This window comes from Nanorana parkeri, unplaced genomic scaffold (assembly GCF_000935625.1).
Source record: "Nanorana parkeri isolate BGI_ZX_2015 unplaced genomic scaffold, ASM93562v1 scaffold359, whole genome shotgun sequence".
Classification (NCBI taxonomy): domain Eukaryota; kingdom Metazoa; phylum Chordata; class Amphibia; order Anura; family Dicroglossidae; genus Nanorana; species Nanorana parkeri.
In genome coordinates this window covers 132,097-157,187 of record NW_017306627.1, presented here as the reverse complement: position 1 = coordinate 157,187, position 25,091 = coordinate 132,097, and the positions used below count along the sequence as shown (strand labels likewise).

Genomic DNA, 25,091 nt, shown 5'->3' with positions numbered 1-25,091 from the left:
GGGGGGGGGGCAAACACTTTTTCACACAGGGCCATGTGGGTTTGGATTTTGTTAATAATAAAAACCTTACTTTAAAAACTGCATTTTGTGTTTACTTGTGTTATCTTTGACTAATATTTAAATTTGTTTGATGATCTGAAACATTGAAGTGTGACAAACGTGCAAAACAATGACAAATCAGGAAGGGGGCCAACACTTTTTCACACAACTGTAGATTGTTAGAGCACTGACTAAATATTCATATTCTCAGGAGTTAAACCTTAAAAATAAATTCAAGTAACCTAACTATTAACAGAACTTTAGCTTATTTGTGTATCACTCAGCTGTAGATTCTCAAATCATCTCTGAATTCATGCTGACACTGTCCTTCCTTCTGGAGGGTGGCTACTTTTGTTCACCATGGTCCCTGTGTGTGTTGTAAAGTAGCCACCACTCCAAGCTCACTCATGTGATGGACTACAATCTCAAGTTTAGTTTACTAATTTGTATTAAGATTGTAGTACATGCAGGAGCGAGCTTGGAGAGGTGGCTACTTTACAACACACACAGGGACCATGTGGAACAAAAGTTCTCCATGGACCAGAAGGAAGGGCAGTGTCAACATGAATTCAGACAGGATTTGAGGATTTACAGCGTGATACACAACTAAGCTACATTTATGTTAATAGTGAGGTCAATCATTGTGGTGGCTACTTTTGTTCCCCATGGTCCCTGTGTATGTTGTAAAGTAGCCTTTTAGATTGTAAGCCCTCACGGGCAGGGCCCTCCTTACCATCTTGTCTTGAATTGTATTGTGATTGTAATGTCTTCCTTATATTGTAAAGTGCTGCGGAAACTGTTGGCACTATATAAATCCTTTATAATAATAATAGTAATAATAATAATAATATTAATAATAAGTAGCCACCTCTCCAAGCTCGCTCCTGTCATGTACTGCAATCTCAATACAAATTAGTAAACTAAACTTGAGATTGTAGTCCATCACGGGAGTGAGCTTAGATCGATGGCTACTTTACAACACACACACAGGGACCATGGGGAACAAAAGTAGCCATCCTCCAGAAGGAAGGACAGTGTCAGCATGAATTCAGAGATGATTTGAGGATCTACAGTTGAGTGATACACAAATAAACTACATTTTTGTTAATAGTTAAGGTACTTGGATGCATTTTTAAGGTTTAACTCCTGAGTTTAGTGTCACTTTAAGTGCTTATACTACAAGTGGAATCATCTAAATAATAGGCTTAACATTAAGAGCCCCTTTCACATCATCCTGTTTTAATACAGTGTGGTACTGCCCGCACATCAACACATTCTATTTTGCACATTAACATGCCTTGCATTAAGGCAGCTTGTTCATTTAGAATGGGCTCCCAACAAACAGCAGTAGAACAAAAACCAGACCTGCATCATTTTTGTTAACATACATGGTAATACACGGTATGTGCTTTGTGATGCACAGTTGTGGAGGTCCATTGACACCTAATGTGCTAGGCATTGAGGTGCCATTCTGAATTAATGTACCATTCATTAGAGTGCCATTCATTACTGTGCATTGCAGTAAGTGTGAAGAGGGCCACAGTGCTGAAAATAATTTACCTGAGAGAGAAAAACTAAATCCACTATAACTATTATTTTTTGCTCTTGTTTTTTATCATGTTCTTTGAATCATGTTCCCACTTGTGACTCACAGTTTAGTAAGTAGGGTGATGACACTGAAAAAATGCAACCCTGTATAAGAAATACTGGGGGTCACCTGACTGGATATGCAGGATAGCAGGGATTTGTGTATCACAAAACTGGCTGAACAGAATCATAATGTTTTGGGCGGGTCAAAGTTTATATTATAAATTAATTGCAACTATTTAGCTGGGTGCCTAGATATATGCTTTAAGGGTACAGGACTGCTTTATAATTGTACAATGCCTTCAGAAAATATTTCTGCAGAAAGTAAAAGCCTGGACTATGGGAGGTTTTCCCAACATTTACAGTTCAGCACACGCTGGCTGCATTACAATAGACATCACAGCGCAATTATTTCTGAGTAAAAAAAAGACCATTTAGGTACATAATAACCAACGCATTATTAAGCTTGACTTCTGCATTGTGCTGAGTCCATTTAGCGACAATACATATCACAAAGGCAGACTAACAATTTTCATGGAAATCAGTTTGTCTGGCAAACTGACTTGAATTATTAATTCCTATTATTATATTTGTATTTGTATCACAGATTGCCATAGTGAGGGTTTGTGTAGACTGATTGAGCAATGTCTTTTCTGAACACTTTTGTTCATTAGTTTTCCCATCACATAATGCACACTGTATAAACATTCTGTTCATATAAATGAAACTAATGGTTTAATTTCACATTCTGCAGTTTTCAGTATATTTGCATATAATGGTACCCATGGAAAGCTCAACTAACAGACTTAATGTCTATGGGCAAATTTAGAACTCACCTTTGATCTTGCACAAACTCTTTTAGCTAGGTAGGTTTTACTAATTGATTGACCTTCGTGATTAAACTATTTATATGCTCAGCAGGCAACTTTCATTCCATCGATAGAATAAAGAGCAGCAACGCCTCTCAGATCTCACTGAATCCGGTGATTTATTTTTTTAACATTGCACATGGCAAGCCTGCATATCTCTAACATGTTTCATGTCTTACCACTTATGGACACATGGCTGCTATCCTGGTGCTACAAGGTGAACCTGTGAATGGGCTTGTGAGCTTTCTGACATATAATTTCCACTTTTGTTGTGTCACTCCCTGTGACCACACATTTACATCTCAGTATATAGCGGGCTAGTGCCGGGACGGATCCCGACAATACTGTTGAAATCAACCCCGCTGGCTGATTGACAGCGGCCTCTGCCTATCTAGAGGCAGAGCCGCAATGCCCAACCCCTCCACCATCCGTCCCTCGAGTCAGGGCTGGAGGATCAGGGAGGGGGGAATCCCTGCAGATGATCGGGAAGTGAGCGGATTGGCAGTATATTTTTGCTCACTTCCTGAACAATAGGGCCAATGTGTGACAGTTTCAATGTCACAGGTCAACTCTAACTATGGGGATGAGTGTAATTCATAGTTCCAGAGAGAGTGAGGAAAAACAGCCAGGAAAGTGAGGGCAGACAGCCAGGAGAGAGAGTGAGATGAGCCATGGCAGACAGCCAGGAGAGAGAGTGAGATGAGCGAGGAGAGACAGCCAGAGGAAAGATAGGAAAGTCAGCAAGGAGAGAAAGCCAGGAGGGAGAGAGAAGGGATACAGCCAGGAGAGAGCACTGTTCTCCAGCAGTGGGCAATCCATTGATATGCATTGCTGTATGCATCAATAGACTGTTAATGCAGGGTGACTTGGTGATGCTTCCTCAGAGGGTGGTCCCATGTCACCCTGCATTCACAATAATATCCTCAGTCTTCCTCGTTGAGTGATGCTGGGTGTCATTCAACCACGAACACTAAGGTAATCTTCTAGCAGAAAAAAGTACTGCGGTGGGAAGCTCTAGATTGAGGTGCGTGTTCCAGTCAGAGCTTCTTTTTTATATTTAACTGCAGCTGGGGATTTATTTTTCACCCCAAACTGAGCTTTGGCTTTAAATGAGACCTGTACAGGTCTGATAACCATTCCCTAATGTAATGTAATAGTAATCTATGAACCTATCTTTACACTTGCTTCTATGATTTGTCAAAACATGTAAACCCAGTACTTGGGTGCACAGAGAAGCATAATAACTTCAGTAAACACTAAAACAAAACATGATGGTGGACATTTTTTATGCTTGTAGAATAATAGCACATTTTCCTGACAGTTTGCTGAATACATTATTTTTGTTATATTTGCATAGTTTTGTAATGTAATGGTACAGTATTGTCCCCTGCTTTTAAAGGAGAACTCACCTCATAGTTCTAGCCGACCTTTGACAATGAGACTGTCACAGGTCGGCTCAGTAGATCGGGAGGTGAGCGAATACATACCGGCGTTCGCTCACCTCTCGATACTGTCACGGCTCTCTGCCGTGATAGGGGAGGGGCTGGATTCCCCCCTCCCCGCTCCGATCCACCAGCGCTGACTGGTGGATCGGACGGGTTAGGGGGCGTGTACAGCTGGATCTGCCTCTAGATAGGCAGAGCCAGCTGTCAGTCACGCAGCTGGGCGGATCCCGGCACAATTGTCGGGATCCGCTTCAGCGCCTCAGTATACCGCGAGCAGCCGCTCGCGGTATACTGCGGTGTCTCAGTATACCGCGAGCCACAGCTCGCGGTATACTGAGCCTGGGTGACGGGAGGACGCTAGTTTGTGTCCTCCCGCTACCCTAAGGAGAACTATGGGGAAAAGATTTAACCCCATAGTTCCCCTTTAACAGGAGCAAAAATCTATAGAGCCATCTATTATTTAAAAGGCTTTTTTGTTTTTTACCTGGATTTCAGTTTTTTTTTTATAATTTCCTCTCAGGAACATAACAGAAGATATGCGAAAATTTAAGATTTATCTGTGCTTTGTCTGTAGGTGTGAAAGCAGGATTAAAGAGGACTTATTCTGGAGTGTCTCAGGAATTGCTGGATGTAACAAATGTTCCACAGTGGAAACCACTGCTTTATGCTGTAGCATTTCTGCACACAACAGTGCAAGTAAGACATCTGTTTATTACTTTCTGATGGTGCAATAAACTATAATAGATCTTGTTTCACTAAGAATTATAATTGAATTATGTTCGTCAAATAGGTTTTCTTGAATGTGTAACTGTGGCCAGGCTATGGACATTCAAATATTTACATATACTTTAAAACAAGCCCTCAATGCCCTATGTAGTTGCAGGCACTGTACAGCAATTCACAGTAGAAGCACTAAAATAGTTTTTCAACAGCTTATCTCACTCTTAGAGAGAGAAGAGTGGAAGGAAGGCAAGTCAGTGCTGTAAAGGGGCATAAGAGCTGAGGTGGCTTAAACAACAGCTTCAGGGCCTCTGCAGTGAATCTAGAGGATGAATTGCTCCACAGTGCCCACTTCTACAGAAGTCAGTGAGGGTTGTGTCTTGTTTTAAATCTCATTTATTGCTTTTACAGCACATGAAAACATTTGACTGTCCATATCTTGACTACAGTTACACTTTAAGGAAAAAAACAATATGTGTAAATGCTATTACTTAAATGTATTAGAAATGAAAAAAAATTATTGTGTAAGACATCATCAGTCTTCCAATTAAAGCATTGGGAATTCCAAATGGACTGCATATCAAATATATCAGTCAATATACAAATAATGCATATATCTTTTGGCTCGTGGATTGTGTATCTGAGCCTGAGCAAGCAATTCGGTTGATTTTTTTTTACCATTTGTGCCTTCACAGTTTTTTTGTGTCATACTTTATTTTGATATAATGTGTATTATTTGCAAATGTGCATTTGTCCTCACATGGTACTCGTCCTTTTTTATATATTTTTTTAATTACACAGTGAACATGTGCAATATATCCTGTTTGCCACAGTTTCAAGTTAAGCATATACACCTGTTATTTCTCAAGTTTCTGTTTGCCTGCTTTTTATGTGTGAGGTTTACAAAGTCCACATTGGTTAATTGTTTCTGTTAACTTGATTATTATTGCAGTGCAAATGCTATATTAATCATCCTGCCAATATGTGTTTATCTGTGTAAGGGCAACTTTGTTTTATGCTTACTCTGCTCGAGAACACTTGATAAAGAAAAAAACATCATTCTATTTCTTTGAATAGTTAAAGTGGAACTCCAAAAACAACTAAGCACACAGCTGAAATACAAATATGTTTGATGTTTTACCATTAGTATTTAATTTTCTATACAGCCAATCTTGTGATTTATGCCACATTGGATTCTGGCATATGACAGATATTTCATAGGTTGGGGCTTAGTGCTGGGAATGGCTTGTCTTTATCTTAACTTGAACATCAGTTGAGGCCCCGTGTACAGCCTAGGCTTAAAATATTAGAGGCTCCACAGGGGCACAGGGATTGATTGAAGACTTATGCTAGCCATACACAGCTCAAATTTCAGCTCATTCCTGCTGAATCATACAAAATTCAAGCCAGGGGTGGCTCGATAAACTTCAATTACAAAATTGAACAAATGGAATGGAAAATTGTTGACAGAACAGTGACTGCATCCAATCAGATGTCATCATTGTTCAGGTATTTAGATGCCCACAAGTGCCTGCTGTCTGAATACAATAGCTGGTGGGTGGAGATTCCTCCATTTATGGTAATTAGCCATGTATGGCTAGCTTAACTCTTTCTCATTTGGTGCCTGTCATTGTTGTGACCTTAGATATAGGGTTTAATTTAAGCCAACATTGCAGATCTTTATACAAAGGACTACCTGACCTAAAGCGTTATGGCCAGCCAAAACTTTTTCTTAGTTTTAGACGGGGTTGGGAAGGGTTAGTACTTCTGTTGGGTTTGCACTACTATCCTGGGCATTTTCTTTCACTCCCTGTCTGGTGCAACAGTGATGACAAGTGAGGGAAAATCACATCTAAACCCAACAAGGATTCTAACTTTTCCCCACTCTATCCAACCCCCCCCCCCCCCCCCCCCCCCCCCCCCCCCAACCTTTTTTTTTTAGCCTTTAAATTGAATGAATTGTTCAGGTGCATCCTCAGACTAAATATTTGTTTTTAAATGTATTCAAGATTGTTCTCAAATTGTGCAATCAGATTGTGCGACCATCATAAGGTTGAAACTTTTTAGGTTTATGTATCATTTAAGCAGTTAAACGTTTTATTATATTACAAGGTTTAAAATTAGTAAAATAACATTTGCTTATATAATTACATTTATGTGTCTGAAGTCTTTTAAAATATCTACTTGAAATACTATCCAAGATCGTGGTTACAAGTTTACTCTAACTGTTGTAACAAATATCTATTGTCACCATGCCAATTTACACTGTCTGGATTTTCTTCTATAGGAAAGAAGAAAGTTTGGTCCTTTAGGTTGGAACATCCCATATGAATTTAACCAAGCAGATTTTGCCGCCAGTATTCAGTTTGTCCAAAACCATTTAGATGATGTGGGCACTAAACGACCCGTGAACTGGAGCTGCTTGCGCTACATGCTGGGAGAAGTCCAATACGGCGGTCGTGTGACTGATGATTTGGATAAGACATTACTGAACACATTTGCTAAGGTCTGGTTTGGAGAGCACATGTTTTCTGACAAGTTTTGCTTTTATAAAGGCTATGGAATCCCTAAAGGCAAAGCGATTGATGAATATCTCCACTACATAGAGCAACTGCCATTGGTGGACACGCCTGAGGTAAAAATGTGATTTCCTTTTATATACAACTTTTTGCTGTGCAGCAAACGTCTTCCAAACAGTCTGCTGTTTTTATATTGTTTAAAGTATTGAACTCTCAAACATTTTTTTCAGTAATGTATCCAGATCTAACAAATACTCATTGCCCAGCAAAGCAATCACCTTATGTCATCATGTTATCGAACACACATTACTAGCAAACACAAGGCTGGCTCCATAGGAGCCACCCTAAAACAGGATAGCAGGGCCAGTGCTCAGGAGACCAGCTGATTATCCATGAAACTAAAACTTTAAACTTGCGGAAGCAGCATCCATTCTTAGTGATTTAATCCACATTTGAAATAGCTTAATCAAAAAATTTTGACTTTAATATTGCTTTAACTGTTAGGCTTTGTACACATATTTGTGCTGCAAACTATGGATTGAAAAAGACTAGGTGCAGTTTGAAAAGTGTGATGATACGGTGTACCAGGATGAGGCCTATCATTTTACCCAAAACTGATCATGCAGATGTTTAGGTCCATTCTGTCATAGCTCATTGCACATTATTGCAGATATGTGAACTGTGCCATTGCTTATAATAGTATAGAACAGTAGTTTAATTTTACATGCAGTAAACTGCAGTAATACAATGATGTACAAGAAGTGAAAAAGCCTGGGAAGCCAAAGCTAGCGAAAAGGCCATTCCCCTATGTGATTGTATAGAGGTAATCACAGTACCATATTTGTCACCTATTTTATAATATTATATATCAAGTGCAGAAGTGCCAGGAAGGATTTTTGATGCCTGTTTTTTGCTAATGAACAAACATCATGGGTTTTTTTATAGTCTTATTTTTCACATAAATGTGGATAATTCAGAAGCAGAAAGATGCCAGGGTGGGCTCATGCAGCAAGCACATGATTGACAGCCGTCGTGATTTTTACTAATGTGTGCACATAGGAAATTAGTTTAAAATTTTAAATAGCACACGGGACTTGCAGTTCAAAAAGCATATCTTCTTTATTTCATCAAAGTTGATCACATACAGAGCAGTGTACAAATTATTCTATACATGTTGCCACGTTATAACGTCTGCAACTGTTAATGGAATAAAGGAGAGGCTATGCTTTTTGAATTGCAAGTTGCATTTCAGATTTTATATTGTGACTTTACCCCAACAGTACCTGGCAGGGTTAACTATTGCATAGGGCGTTGTTCTCAGAGATGTGCGCTCTTACCTTGATTGAAGCACTACATACACAGGAAATTAGTACTGAATATGAATTCTGTGTTTAGCTGTACGCTTTTTCTCTACAATGTTTTTTTTATATTTAAAATGAATGTCCAGTGAAGACATACACTTTTTTGCACTTTTATGCACTGCATGCTGTTCACTTCACTCTAATATTTACATTAGGATTACACAATTATTAATACTTTATGTATTTGTGTTGCTTTCTTATAGGTCTTTGGGTTGCATCCTAACGCAGACATAACTTACCAGACAAACATGGCAAATGAGACACTAAGTACAATAGTCAATATTCAGCCCAAGGACAGTGGAGGAGGTGCAGGAGAGACAAGAGAGACTATTGTGCAGCGACTAGCAAATGAGATGCTGGAGAAATTACCAGAGGACTACATCCCTCATGAGGTATGATTTGTGAAACTCATAACATGCTAGGCTGTGTCACTCAGCTATATTTAGCTTCCCACTTAACAATTTACACTAAGTGTAAGTGCTGCACAGTAAAATATCAGCTGTGCATGCCAGCCCATGTGTTCATCAAACAAGATGATTTTATTACCTACAGTAAATATCTTCACACATCTGCTGCTGACATTAGTCTGCTTATTGATCTTTTATTTTAGCAACATTTCCGTAAATTACCCTGGTGCTTCAGACACTTGACGTAAAAGCATCTTAGCCAAGGCTAGAATTCCATGTGCGACCTTGAGCGATCCAATCATAGCAATTTATTGATTTACACAAGGTTTCAGAAATTATTGTCTGTGCATGTTTTTCATATTGATTATTTCCCTGATCTTCAAAGTAAGTGGAAAATCATGGTTTGCATTAACTTATAGTATATTGTTAAGCAGCTAAAACTGGAGAATGTAGCATATCACAGTAGCATCAGGTAAAATAGATTTTGTTTGAAACTGGCTTAAATAAAGGGTTGGTTATTTAAACCCCAATAGTAAAAATAGATTGTTCTAAGCAAATATACACAGCTATAATTATCGAAATAATATTAAAAACAATAAAGCAGAAGAATAAATAAAGTGCAACCCAGACTTTTTTTTCTTAAAGTGGAAGTAAGGGGAAAGAAATTGCTGATTGGCTGGCTTTCTATGGCAAAAGAGACTGTCTAAGTCTGTTCTGCAATAAAAGCTTCTTTTTAACTTTCTGTAATTGTGCAGTTCAGTGCACAGACCCGGTGTGGCATGATGAAGTAACTCCTGTGTACATGCACAAAAGTTTCATCATCGGGGCCCAGCCAATCAAACGGCCAAAGACTCAAAACCTGGAGGAGGGCCGAGCTAAAGATGCAAGTGCGGGAGAGGAAGAAATGCGACGCTGGAGGGGACAGGTTTTGGAAGAAAGCCTGCTATAGTGGACCAATATGCATTGCATTCTAGCACATTATGTCTAAAAGCTCCTGGGGCCCTGTTGTATTTTTTAAAAATTTGTTTTCTGCTTTAAAGCTCAACTGAACTTTCAGTTAAAATCAGCTAAATACATGCTAGGTGCATCAAAACAAAAGGTGTTAGATGTCTTACAGCTAATTTTCTTTCTAAAGGAACTACAGCCTAAGTGGAAAAGCCTGTCCTCTGTCAGCAGCTGCAGTGTAGAAACCTTGCTCTCAGTTTGGAAGCAGTGGTCTCTCTACAAAGGTCCTAGTTTTGCAATCAGCAAAGCTCATGCTCTCTGCTTATTTGAGAACTCTGACTTTGACTTGGTAGGGGGCATGTCATGCCACTGCAAATAAATCACTGTTTTCCAACAAAGAGCAATGCATCCGCTCTGCAGCTGCTGGCAGGCAACAGGCTTTTGTACAGGCTGTAGCTGCTTTAAACAAAAATGTAAGACACTGAACATGTTTTTAAGCACCCAAAATGTATTTAGCTTAGTTAAACTGAAGGCTCAATTGGGCTTTGAATTTCAGAGTAGAAAAACATTGACTTTTGGTTTATGTTAGAGCGGACAACAGAAAGTGTGGGAAAATAATTCCAGTGGGACATGAACAGCAATACAAATCTAACACAGGTTTAAGACGGTATAAAAACCAATTGTGCTTCAGATGTAATCATTTCATAACAAAACATTTATTGCATTTTGTTTAGAAATCATGTGATACTGTGGAATCCTAAACCTCCAATTTTCCACAGTTGTTGCGCTTCCAGACCTTTAACACAGCTATTGTGCAAAGTAAAGTTTTAGTGCCTGTGTGGTAAAGGTCACATTCACTGGGTTACAAATGGGATATAAATAATACAGCAAACACTGTCCCACTGAAGATCAGATGAGGGTAAATGTTGCTCGATCTAGTGAATGTAACATAGAAATGCGGTGAATGAGTCACAGGTGAATGTGCAGTATACGTGTCACATTCATGTAAATATATGTAATGTAACACAGAGAGGGGAATTTCTCAAAACTAGAGCAGACAAAATCTGGAGCAGATGTGCACGGCAGCCAATCAGCTTCTCTCTTTCATTTTCAAATGTTAACTGAACAAATTGAAGAGAGAAGCTGGTTGGTTGCTGCAGATTTTTTTTGCTCCAGTTTTGATAACTTCCCACAGAATGTTTTAGTCTCTTTATTTATGTGGTATATAAGCAGTGCATAACATATACACTAAACTGCCAAAAGTATTGGGACACCCCTCCACATCATTGGATGCATGTGTTCCAATCACCTATGGCCACAGGTGTATAAAAGCAAGCACCTAGGCATGACTGCTTCTACAAACATTTGTGAAAGAATGAGTCACTCTCAGGAGCTCAGTGAATTCAAGCGTGGTACCTTGATAGGTTGCCACCTGTGCAATAAGTCCATCCGTGAAATTTCCTTGCTACCAAATATTCCACGGTCAACTGTTAGTGGTATTATAACAAAGTGGAAGCAACTGGTTACAACAGCAACTCAGCCACAAAGTGTCAGAGCGGGGTCAGCGCATGCAGACAGAAGTCGCCAACTGTCTGCAGATTCAATATCTACAGACCTCCAAACAGTGCGTAGAGAGCTTCATGAAATGGTTTTCCATGGCCAAGCAGCTGCATCCAAGCCTTACATCACCAAGTGCAATGCAAAGCGTCGGATGCAGTGGTGTAAAGCATGCCGCCACTGGACTCTAGAGAAGTGGAGACGTGTTCTCTGGAGTGACGAATCATGCTTCTCTGTCTGGCAATCCGATGGATGTGTCTGGGTTTGGCGTTTGCCAGGACAATGGTACTTGCCTGACTGCATTGTGCCATGTGTAAAGTTTGGTGGAGGGGGGATTATGGTGTGGGGTTGTTTTTCAGGGGTTGGGCTTGGCGCCCTAGTTCCAGTGAAGGGAACTCTTAAGGCATCAGCATACCAAGACAGTTCGGACAATTTCATGCTCTCAACTTTGTGGGAACAATTTGGGGATGGCCCCTTCCTGTTCCAACATGACTGCACAAAGCAAGGTCCATAAAGACCTGGATGAGTAAGGTTGGCTGGAGGAACTTGACTGGACATGCACAGATCCTGGCCTTAACCCGATAGAACACCTTTGGGATGAATTAGAGTGGAGACTGCGAGCCAGGCCTTCTCGTCCAAAATCAGTACCTGACCTCACAAATGCACTTCTGGAAGAATGGTCAAACATTCCTATAGGCACACTCCTAAACCTTGTTGACAGCCTTCCCAGAAGAGTTGGAGCTGTTATAGCTCTATATTGAACCCTACGGACTAAGACTGGGATGCCATTAATGTTCATGTGCGTGTAAAGGCAGGCGTCCCAATACTTTTGGCAATATAGTGTATGTTTTAGTGGTCAGAATACTTGATTTTAACAATTGTTTTGCTTAGAATAAAGTTTAATTTGAAACTTCCCTTTGAACTGTATGTTAAATTTTATTCGTATAATCCTATATACCGAATACATTATTCATGCTAAAAGGACAGAAAAATTGTCTGTCTTTATCTCTTTTGGGTGGCCTTTCAGTGCAATTTAACAGTGTGAATGTATTAGTTAGAGGAAAAGTCTGTTGCCTGTCATATTTAAATACAGAGCACAATTAGGTGCTGAAAATTTAGATGAGCAAATTGTATGAAGGTGGGATGAAAAGAATATATTAAAATCAAGTTTCATTTAGATTCCTGAAACCAAACTGTGCATTGCTGAAAGATATAGTTAAGGTTTAATAAAAGCAGACATACATTTGGAATTTCAGGCAAATGAACACAATGTGCACACAAACCTGTTGTTTTTTTTTTAACATGTAAGGATTAGGATACAGGTTAGTGCACTGGATAGTATAAAAATGTGCATTGATAGCTAACATATGCAAGCAAAGTTGCTGAAGTCACAGTCACTGAGCAATGTTTGGTTATAATAAAAATGTATGTTGTAATTGTTCAGATCCTTATTCAAACTAGTGTTCTTTATAAACTGTTGTCTGTAATATTGGCAGTAGACCTGCCTCTAATTAGAATGTCAGTTGATTTTTTTTTCATTTTTTTTATTTATTACCGTATTTCAATAAAAAGTTAGGGCTTGGAATGCATTATCTAAATTTCAAAATGTAAAACATATCAAAAAAATACACAGAGACCCTATGACATTATTACTTATACTTACCACCCTTTTTTAGGTGAGTGCTGTTCTGATTTTCAGAATTATGTAAAGAACATTTAAGTAGAAAATGATCTAATATGTATGTGCCATTCTCATTATCTGGACACCCATATTTATAGCGCACAAAGGTTACTCAAGGGCCACCAAACAAGGAGTATCACCATTATTTTAGTACTGGACATGGAATGCAGTTGTTTGTATCTCTTAGACTCAGTTTCAGAAACACAAAAGATACATTCTTTTATGGAACTGTTAATATACAGTAAAGATTGTTTAGACTCAGCGAGCCCAGCTTAAAGCTGAACTCCAGCCATCATTTAAAAATTGCTATTTAGTTGCCCCTTTCCCTATTGTACAGCAAGGGTTAACTGCTCATTTAGTCTAGGGGAAAGGAATAAAGTGTAATATTTACTTTATTCCTTGCTCTTGCAGGCTTTTTTTCCTGCCATATGGTCAGTCCCACAAGGGCATCGGCTTCTCTGATGTCATCCCATTCAGTGCATTGTTGGTGAGGATATTGAGTGCCCACCCAAGAGTAGAGTCAGCAGAGTAGAGGAGTACGCTGGCTGTTTGAGGAACAAAGAATAATGTAAGTATTTCTTCTTATTCTTTTTTCTCTAGACTAAACAAGCTGGTAACCCTTGCTGCACAAAGGGGAGGGGCAACCAAAAAGTGTTTTTTCAGTGCTGACTGGAAATCATTTCAGTTTCAGTATACCTCTCCAATACTTGTACTAAGTGAATTCTGTCTTTGGCAATATTTATGAGGAGGCCCACTTGCCCTGGACTTAATAATGTCTTAAACAAACCGTAAATATTAGAAAAGTGGAATACATGATAGCTAGGTTGATTATTATTATAACAAACAGAAAAAGAACACAGCGCTCTCTTAGGAATGTGGGGTCTGTGTGGGTGCAAATGATCTGGATTGCTGCTCTAAGAACAGGGGGAGAAACCTGTGAACTGAAAAAAAGGAGGGGGAAAATTTATTAATTTTTGTTTTTCCACCCGCCACATACAGACACTGGTTGTCCCTATACCCCTCACATTCCCAGGATTTGCGCTCTAATTTTCCCCCTCCTTTGATTATTATTATATGAGACTAAGTATATGGCAGGCTATTAACTGTGTGAATAGACCTGGTAAAAAAGAAATCTTTGGGCTAGGGTTATGTGGGTGGTTTGAATGTGATGCCACAGAGAAATCTAACAACTTGCTGGTAGTGACCTAATTAGCAGCACACTGAAATGAATGTTCTACTAATAAGATGGTTGTCAAAAATACGCAAATCTCTCTGTAGCTCTCTGAGTATATAATCACCAATGTATCCCTAGCCTAAGAGCTGTTAGATTTTTCTTTAATACACCAATTTAACACAAAACTTTTTGCTACAGGTTAAGGCTCGGCTGCAAAAAATGGGCGCAATTCAGCCAATGAATATATTCTTACGTCAGGAAATTGATCGCATGCAGCGCGTAATCACTCGAGTCAGAAATACACTTACTGATCTTAAGCTGGCAATAGATGGTAAGAAAGTCTGTTCTTCAATTTGGTCTTAAGTTTTATCTGTTTTACCTGTCACACTGTAGTACAGGAAATGTTGGGATGACCCAACATTTAAAAAAAATACATTACTGGAATGTATATATAAAAATTCAAGAGTGTAATTTTCACAAGAGGATCAGAACTCTGGACTCTGTTACAGTGGCAGCTATAGCAGTGAGAATGTGGCTGAGAGGATGTCAAGAGTAATTTTTACATAAATGTACTATTCTAAATGAAGAAGAGCATGGGCAAAACCCTATAAAAACCTTAGCTGTATGATAAATATTGCCATGATTTAAAAAGCAGAAATTATGAAAAGATCCAAATTGCATGTCTTTTCAGTTACAAGCTTTCCAAATGCCAAATTGTGAAATATAATCCACCAGGCAACCTTTTCATTAATGTGCACTGTAAGCAACAAAACCTGAACTTGAGCTGACATTTTTAGGGAAAAAATAGCTATTCACTCTTTAAAAAGAGATGTTATAGTTTGAAGAAATAATATACAATACAATGCTCTTACATATGTGTATATTTTTTATCCTTGCCTGTAAAGTCTGTCTAATTGCTCTGTTCACAGACAGTTGCAAGAGACAAAACAAAATATATATTTTTTTAATATCTATCTGGAGAAGGGAAATTGTAGAACAAAACCCATTAAACCTGTATAGGCCTGCAGGAACAGTACTTTAGAGAGATTTTAGCAGGCAGCAGGCAGCTTGACTTGTGATCACACACTGTTATGGAGAAAACATGGAACAGTTTGCCTATTTGTGCTTAACTTCTTTAGCAACATTTAAATGACGTGAGAGCAATTAAATTGTAGCCAAATATACCCTAAATTACAGAAAATGTTCTCTACTGATCAGTGCTTTTTTCGTCTTTTTTTAATTTAGTTTCAAAGTTATTGTGTAGGCTCTTTCATAATATGCCTCAGTAGAACATGACTCAGTCCAAATAATAGGTTTCAGTGCTTATTATATAAATTCCAAGGGATAATGACTTTTACACAGGACACATACTGGCCATGGCTCATGCTGATAATATAGACTATTTTGTACAGTACTTGCAGAATTATACAACTGTTTTATGATCTATGAAAAAAGATGTCTGTCACATTATCTATATATGTGCCATATACTGTATGTGTCAGGCGGCTTACTGTTACTTCATGTGATGATCCTCGGAAAGAAAAAAATTGGGTTGGGGAAAAAAAATCTATTTGTTTCAGTGCCAACAATTGCACATACACAGAATCCAATAAAGCCATTATTGACTGAAAAAGATTGGAAAAAAAGTGATGGCTTGTTTAGAAAAATAATAATTTACAGATTTGAATCAGGCAAATCAAAAGCAAAGTAAATTTTGCAAGGCTCAACCTTCTCTACCCATTCATCTTGAGAAATTTCTATAATATTCATTATAATACAACTGCTTTAGCCTGTCCTGTGCTGTTCATTGACCTTTGCATGTAACCTTTGGCATGAATGCTTTGACTTATATGCTACGTTTTAAGTTTATTTTTAACCATGAGTACTACATTTGCTAAAACTGGACAAGAAGGAATGAGCTCTAAAAGTCCCAAGAAGTCTTGTACTGTAGAACAGTATTAAAAATAGCATTTTTTTTACAAAGCAGATGTAAGTATTGCCAGGTAATAGTTAATTCCATAATGTAAACTATAGTGTTACCACTGCTTAGAAGTAAGTGTTAATATTTATTTTTGTTTAGTGACAAAAACAGCAAGATCTTGTTTTTTTAAAAACAAGTAACCCACAAGGTTTGAAAAATGAGGAGCACATGGATCCTAGTTAACAGTATATCAGCATAGGAAGCTTTAAATGTTTATTCATTTCCAAAAGTATCACTCCCATTTCTTCTAACCATTCCTTCTAATTTGAGAAGAACACTTATTCTTTATGTTTAGCAGATGACTTGAATTGCATCCAATGAAGCCAAATGTTCACCAATTTTACGTACATCTGTGTAGCAAAATTCATTATTGTTCCCTTCAAACACGCAATCTGGAGATGTTTAACATAAATAATTAGGGTTCTAGTTACAGTTACCTAAGAGAAAGGCTTTATGAAGTAATAAATCTTTTAGCTTAAAGCAGGGCTTAAAATTTCAAGTCTTGAGCTACTAGGCAGGCCCGAAAGTTACTTGCCACCAGTTGCCGCACCCAACCTCTACCCTGCCTCGGCCTTAACTCCGCCCCTAAACACGCCCTCTTAAATTATCTTATGAAATTACATTGTTAAATGTTTTATTCAGAATAAAGTTACAAAAATAAATAACCGCTTTTACAATAATTTTACAATATTTAAGCCTTAAAGTATTCCTTGATGGTAACCTAGGCAGTCACTGCTGGTCTTATGATGGACTAGATATCAAGGAAAGGTCTGGACTTTCTGAGTGGTACCTTTAGTTACATAGTTACATAGTATTTGAGGTTGAATAAAGACGTAAGTCCATTAAGTCCAATTTATTTTGTGCATGTATATGGTTCTGCTGGTGTATGCGTGTGTAAGTTCAGTGCAATAACACCTTAAAACACATTTCCACCTTTAGCATATGTCTCATTAGTTTCTGGCAACAAGCACCTGTCGTTAGTGAAATCCACAGTGAAGAGCAATGGTTTTTTCTGTGTTACTTCCTATGCACACCACTCTTCTTCAGTGTGGACTGACAGAGCCACAGGTCATTATAAATCATTCTGTAACCTTTTTCAGTCTGATGGACTTTAGCAACTCTTTTTTGAGGCTCTTTTTACATTCTTTTGATAGGACTAACTTTCAACAAGCCAAGCCAACTTCGACCACAATTAACAAATGTATATATTTGTTCTGTATATTTAGCTGTTTGGCTGGTTGCCCTTTAAGCCTACATCTCCGTGTAGCCATAGGTCAATGTTGTGGGCATTTCACAATATCGTTTGAAGCAAAGTGTTTCAAATAGCTTGTAATTGAAGTGTATTGCATTGAATTATTTGTCCAATTTATGAAACAGTTTTGTGAAAAGAGATGTTACCTAGCCTAATTTCTTCAGTAGGTAGTAATATCATCCTTTATTTCTGGCAATCTTTAGAAAATATGCTGTATTGACAAAACAATTTCAGCTACTTAACTGTACGTCATGGTTGTACAGCAACTGTACAAGTGAAATGTAAACTGGAATCTGCGGGATTAAGCTTATGTTTTCTAAATTAATTCTCCCTGTACATGAAACAAAACATGTCTGCCTGGTAATGGAATGTAGAAAGGATGTCTTTATCGATGCTCTTTGCAATAAGAAATCTAATTGTGGCAATTATAATAGAAGCAAATGATAACAATAACAGCTTGACAAATGGGTGTGCTTGGGTGATTGCTGTACTGCAGATTAATCTGTCAGGCTCAGTAACATCAATATTCTGTTGTTCCCATGGAGGTAAACTAATCGTTATGTACGCAATATGGATGAGTACAGTCTCACACATTTTTATTGCTGTCCATGGAAACTTTACACATCTTCCTTTTTCTTCACACATTCACATTCCCAAGTCCGCTTAGCCTACAAGCTTCTTACAGAAGGCGCAGTCCAATACACAAATATGAAGAAACCACTGCTGAATTTATCATTGATGGTGCAGGTGAAATGTCACTGTGCAGGTGAATTTGATGTGAACATTTGCACAAATTGTCCCTATTTATGAAATAGGCACAAATTGCTATAATAAATTTGATGCAAAGTACAAAATGACACAAGAGCGACATTCCTGCAACATTTACTTTACAACTGGTAGCGCAGTCAGAGTGAGGCGAACAGGAGTAAAGATATGCCTGGGCCTTTAACAACAAGTAACTAAGTAATTGAAAGATTTTTTTAGAAAAAAGATTGAAACCTTAACAAACAGAGGTGAAATGTGTGCAGCCCAAAAAGTGATTTTCCTTAAGCTAAATCTGGAAACTGTAAAGGAAAGAGGAAATATCTGATGGAGGAATATTCTAATGAATGTGCAACAGTGGGGTGTAGCACAATGTGTGTGTGTGTGTGTATATATTGCAAATGTATATATGTGTGGATAGATAGATAGATAGATAGATAGATAGATAGATAGATAGATAGATAGATAGATTGATAGATTAAAAAACACATACATTGCCATCAAAATTATTAAAATACACACAATTTTTATTCATCACACATAAATGTGTTTCTAAATACGTCACAAGCATTAAAAAGCTTTGCAGTCATAGTCAGAGAAAAAAAAATGCAAGACTGTTTACCACCACATAAATTGCCCTGTGGTAGCCTAGTCACAAGGATCTCTGCCAGGTCAAGATTGGTGCAGTTTGTGCACAGTACTGTGAATTTGGCACATGATTGTGTTAAATTTGGCAGAGAAACTGTGACAAATTACTGAAATGTTGCAAATAGCCTCATGCTTACTCAATGTATATTGGTGGCATATATTTATTTTAAAAAGTACCTCTGCAAAGGTGGAAATGGGTTTTAAGGTGTCATTGCAATGAATTTACCACATACACATTATATTATCATAGCTTGTGGTATGTCAGAATCAACAGTGATCAGCACTGTAGTGACATCACCAAATCGCATTCCAAATCTTTTTTCGTGGTCAGAGGCAACAGTGACATTGCTGACATACATCTATGAGGATACTTAATATAAGAGCTTAGCCACTCTAGTTGCTTCAGTCACATGTCAGGAAGTGTGCTGCTATTTTTCAAGAAGAACTCAAGACAAAACAGTAGTTTTTTTCAGGGTCCTTCTTAGGCAAAATTATCCTTTCTAGATGTTCCCTCTAAGGTTGCAAATCTGTAGTTCAGATCCACATTAATATTCATTTTGGTTAACTGAATGTGTAAAAGTTCTACACGGAAATCTACCCTGAGAAAAATAATTGGTGCATGTGAAATATCTCATGCTGCTTTGTGAACTGACGCTAAGGTAATAAACCAAAGAATAGATATGCCAAATTATCTGTGCAGGGTTTCTGTGCCAGCTCCATATGATAGGGGAACACATTTATATTTTAAGAATGCCATGATGTAGAGGATGTGAATATTAGATGAAGTAATTTGTTGCTATACATTCCATTTAAGAAACTCCCTTAAAGTCCCTGTTACAAACTTAAAAAATTGCTGGTAAAAGCACAGAACAAACATATTTTAAATGCTTACTTGCAGCATGTTTTTATTCCACAAATTAGTTTTTAATCACTTGCAAAATGCTTTTAAACTTGGTAGAAAATTTGACTGTTCTAGAAGAGTCAAAATTTCCTAGCACAGCCCCCTCCCTTCATACAAGTCATAATCCTCTCCTCTTCGGGGGGTGTCTAATTACTTGGCCAGCATTTCTGCCCTTTCCCTACATAAACTTTTATTTAACTACCAAGGGAGAAGCAAAGGGCAATACTATAGAGTGTCAACTGAGTAACAGTTCTGAGTCTGCAGAGGCTGCTAACATCACATTCCAGATGGTGGTGCCCAGCAGAAGTCTGTTGTAATGTCTACACAAGAGAGGCTTTTACAGATATGGAAGATTGGAAGATTTTTGTTGAAATTAATGGTCTGGTGAAAAGGACTCTTCAAATTAAAGTCTCAGGTCCTTTTTTTCTTCAGTGTTAATGTTTGCATCCACTTTGTAGACTTCACACAGTTACTAATTACTGAGAGAAACTGCAGTATAAAATATAAAGCTTGAAAAGTGTTTATTTACAGATTCAAGATATTTCCACTCGACTTGACAGTAATCCATTTACATGCACTTATTTTCCTGGTAATACATTTCTAAGTATAACAAGTATGCATTATTAAAATGCATAAGCTTTTTTAAAATTAGATGTTCTTTTTCCACCATAAGGTTCTTCTTTTAGCTCATGTGTAGGCACTTGGCAGACACAAGGGTTATAGGGTTTTTTTTTGTGCCAGTGCATAATGCTGTTTACTACACAGCAGCTAGTGTCAGAATACACTTGAAGTGAGCTGCTGAATTTTATGTTGACAAGTAAAGGAGAACCAGTGTAGAGAAGGTCAATCTGTTAAAATACAGCCTCATTCTTCTTTAGGCACTTAGTACCCTTGTATGAATGAATGTGGGGCTGGATTTACACTGTACCGTATGCATGCAGCAAATGTTGTAATGCGTGTGGATTGGTATGTGTGGGGCCATATAGTTTACCTTTCCATTTCATGTGGCTGGTTCACAATGCATAGATGTGAACCAGCCACATAGGAAATAATGTGATTTCTACTTGTAATGCAGCAAAATGCATATGTTTTGCTGAATGAAAGTGTGAATAGGCCCCATTTTATTATTTAACAATTTTGTTTTATTTTTTTTGTGTGTGATATAGTTGAGGCACATTTATTACAGTATTACTGTTTAACCATCATAACACTTTTGTTGACAAACTCAGATGGTTTAAAAAAAAGCAGCAGATATATGTCTGCTTAGCTCCAGGTTACTTTATGTTTGCACTGCACCATGGATTCCAGGCCTAGACTGTATACAGGTTATCCCCAAATTGAGTTCAAACCCCATCCCTGCCAGCAGTAAGCTCTCCCACTTGCCATTCATTTGACAAATTCCTAAATCTCTAGAGGACACTGAGGTTCTGGCATTGGACTGTTGACTGCCAAACCTAGGGGACAGAGCTGGAAAGGGGCGAGTTTAATCTCAATTAGGAAAAGTCTTTTTTATAGCCCGGGCCTTCCTTGGCTAATATCCAGGCTCCTCCCCACACACAAAGTGGAACTGTCTTGAAAAAGGATCTTAACATTAAATTCATGTCTCTTCCTCAAGTCAACATAGTGACCAGACGTCAGAATTATAAAGAAATTGAACTGTTTGAAACTCTTTATTAAAGGACAAGTTTAAAGTTACAAAGGAGCCTGGATAATAATTACATTTATGACAGAATGAGTATCAGGAGAATGTTTATGGCTTTGGACTGGGGTTGATTGTGTTTTGTGGAGAATATATAATTTAGTATGTTTGACAGAGTATTTATGACAGGGGCATTTATGTGGTATTTACTGTATAGCTCTTCCTATTCTTCCCATTTCCAGTACTAGCCTGTATATGTCCTTTCATTACCAGGCCATCTTTCAGTTTACAGTGCTGTCTTAGTTTGACTGACAATTACTCGTCATACAACACTGTACCCAAATAAATTTCACCCTCAATGGTGATCAGTGGCACTTTAACCCCCCCACCACCGCCACCACTACCACTACCACCACCACCTTTAAAAAAAATTCCCACAATCATCAGCAGTCAGTGTCACTTTAAACCTCCCTAAATTCCCACAATCCTTGGCAGTCAGTGGCACTTTAACCTTCCCAAAATTCCCACAATCATTAGCAGTCGGTGGCAATTTAAACCCTCCCAAAAACAATTGCACAGTAATTGGTGAGCAGTGGTCAATAATTTGGTCAGTAAAGCCTTAAGACCCACCCACCTTCACTTTCAATCTGCTGTGATCCTCCTTACTGCTGTGTTCGCAAACATTCAGCCTAATCATATTCACAGAAATACAAGTCCACCTCCCCACCATCCTAGATCAGCCTTCTAAAAATAATTTCTGTAGTATGCACTCTTTGTTTTTTAGTCTGTACAGTAGAAGTGAGTTTCTTAGAGGTGCACCCTAAAAGAGAAGTAAGAATATGTTTTTTTGGTTGGTCTTCCTGGCAATAGGGAAAGGAGTCCATAGTGCATCTTTAGAGATCTTAGGAATGTCACATTGGAAATATGTATTTTGTCTTTGAATAATTGAAAGGTTTTTACATATGAATCCTATATTAAATGGATAAATACAACCTTATCTATGCTATATTTCATATTAAGAATGGAGGAAACTTTGTAGCATGAGAAACGTACTTCTTGTGGACGGGCAGAGTCTACAGCCAAGAAAAACACATGATTGCACTCTCAAATAAAAGTTGATTTTATTTTATACCTACAGCAAAATTTATACATCATGGTATTTTGGGGAATGGTGCCCTATCCATCTGGACTAAAATTGAAGAATTAGTAACAGTTCTTTCATGTGAGAATGCAATCCTGCGATCCTTTGGTGATGGCTATAGTTGAGGCCACTCCACAATAAGTGGGGTGCTCGCCAGTTTCTCCATCCACCATTATAAAATAGGATACAATGTGGTCCTTTCATCTGTTGTGAGCAACATTTACTAGAACTGCCTATGATTCACTAAAAAACAATCCACCTTCTCTGTAATATTCCAGATTTGCGTAAAGACATTAATTTTGGCAAATGCTTTAACTTATAGTGCAGTGTGTGATCTACAGACTCGCTTATTGGCAATTAGTTTAACTTTAACTTTAACTCCTGTATGTACCCAGTTTTAATACAATAAAGGAGTTGGCATCAGTGGCGGACCAAAGGGTCCTGGTGCAAGATTTTTTTTTTTGGGCCCCCCCCCAAAAAAACAAACAAACACAGTGCTCTCCTCCCGCAGCGCTCGGCCGGTTCTCACTTTCTATCCTCCCCGCTGGGACACAGAGCAGCGCCTAGCGGGGAGGAAAGAAAGCAGGGATGCGTTGCTGTATCGGCAGAAAAATGGCATTATTGCTCTCACTGCGACGTTCGAGGCGATATGTAACATGTTCAGCACAATTGTCGTTTTTCGCACGTAGGCGCTACAGGCGGGGGACTTAAACATTTTTTTTCCCATTTTTTTATTTTTTTTTATGTTACATTCATCTTTAAACTTTTTTTTGTACACTAACCCTATTGGTATTACATAGCGGACTAACAGGCACCCTGGGTAATAGCAGATAGGGTGTTACAGGTCCTCTTTATGGAGGCATCAGGGGTCTTTTAGGCCCCTAATGTTACCTAGAGACCCCAAACAAGCTGAGGAAGCCGAGATCTGCTTTCCCAGCTTTTTGTCCTGGCTCTGAGAGCCGGAGACTGTTTACAGTGACACCGGAAGTGATGTAATACACAGCACTTCCGCGTCCAGTAATCGGAGGAGAGATCAGCGGCTGGAAGCGGCTGAATCTCTCTCTGATCATTGCGGGGAGACCCACCGACCCAGTGACCATTGCGGGGGTACCACACGGTACAAACGATCCGGCGGCTGTTCAGACACCAGATCGATTGTAAGTTACACAGCAATCGCCTGTTGTTAAAAGCAGCACCAAGAGCACAGCTGCCGGAGCAGCCGTGTTCTTGTTTTACCCACTTCTGCAGGCCGCCGTCTATAGACATACTGCGGCCCGGAAGTGGTTAAAGTGACATGAAAGTAAATGTTTTCCCCCTCCCCCCAATGTAAATGCCAGCACTTACCTTAACTGATGTCTCTTATCCGATCTTCTTTCCTGATGTTTTCATTTGTCCCTCCAGCGGTGCGGCGGGTCTCCGATCCAGCGCTGACTCCTATGTAGTTGCTGGCACTTCCTGTCCCATGGTGTCTGTACGCGTCCATAGACTTACCTTTTGTCTCTCCTCGTCTCCTGGCCGAAAATCCGAACTGCGCATGCGCCCGCCCCAAGATGCTTTGCGGCCGCCTAAGCAGTTTTGGATTTTTGGACGGGAGCGCGCGGCAAAGACGGGGTAAGTTTAAACCGTGTTAAAGCCTTTTTTTTTTCTTCTTCTTCAACTTTTTGCATATATCTACTGATATATGACGGCTCCCCTCGCTACGCCACCGGCCGGGAGTGTCGGATTAACCGGCACCCCCGGAGCAGAGACTGGGGGCCCGCCGGCCGCTGGATACAGAGCAATCCAGCGGCCGGCAACTGTGCTGGGCCCCCCCAAAGGCTGAGGCCCCGGTACTCCCGCACCGGCTGTAGTTCCGCCACTGGTTGGCATCAAATGCTGGATTGTACCATCATCCATTGTTTAGTATTTTCCTCAGTGTCAAGCTGGACGTGAACATAGCTGGGGATTGCAGACAAGCGTGGACCAACCTGGAGTTGTATAACTGTTTTACAAGTACTATAGGCAAATATTGGGTCGCTAGCAAATATTTTTACATACATGTTTCATAAGCAGCTTCTCCCTGAAGCTTACAGGTGCAGTTGGCATTCCAATGCATACAGGTATTACTCTAATACTTGTGTGTATACAGGTGAAACTCGAATAATTAGAATATCGTGCAAAAGTAATTGCAGTAAGTTCTGCAAAAGGGGCCCAAACCAAGTACTGAGTACATATGCATGCTTGTACTTTTCAGAGGTCTGATATTGTTCTATGTACAATCCTTGTCTTATTGATTGCATGTAATAATCTACTTTTTTGAGGTTGTGGATTTGGGGTTCTTGGGGTTTTCATGAGCTGTAAGCCATAATCATCACAATTATGACAAATCACGGCTTGAATTATCTTGCTTTGCATGTAATGAGTCTATCTCATATATTAGTTTCACCTTTTAAGTTGCATTAGTGAAATAAATGAACTTTGCAC

At 38.8% G+C, this 25,091-nt stretch overlaps 1 protein-coding gene across 1 annotated transcript in view; it reads left to right on the top strand.

Moving 5' to 3' along the window:
- Positions 1-25,091, top strand: part of LOC108788892 (dynein heavy chain 5, axonemal-like) — a 237,649-nt gene that overhangs the window by 191,217 nt on the left and 21,341 nt on the right. Inside the window, exons 70-73 of the mRNA XM_018558793.1 lie at positions 4,515-4,636; positions 6,948-7,295; positions 8,744-8,932; positions 14,503-14,635. Coding sequence (XP_018414295.1) covers positions 4,515-4,636; positions 6,948-7,295; positions 8,744-8,932; positions 14,503-14,635 — 792 coding nt within the window. The remainder of the gene's footprint in view (positions 1-4,514; positions 4,637-6,947; positions 7,296-8,743; positions 8,933-14,502; positions 14,636-25,091) is intronic.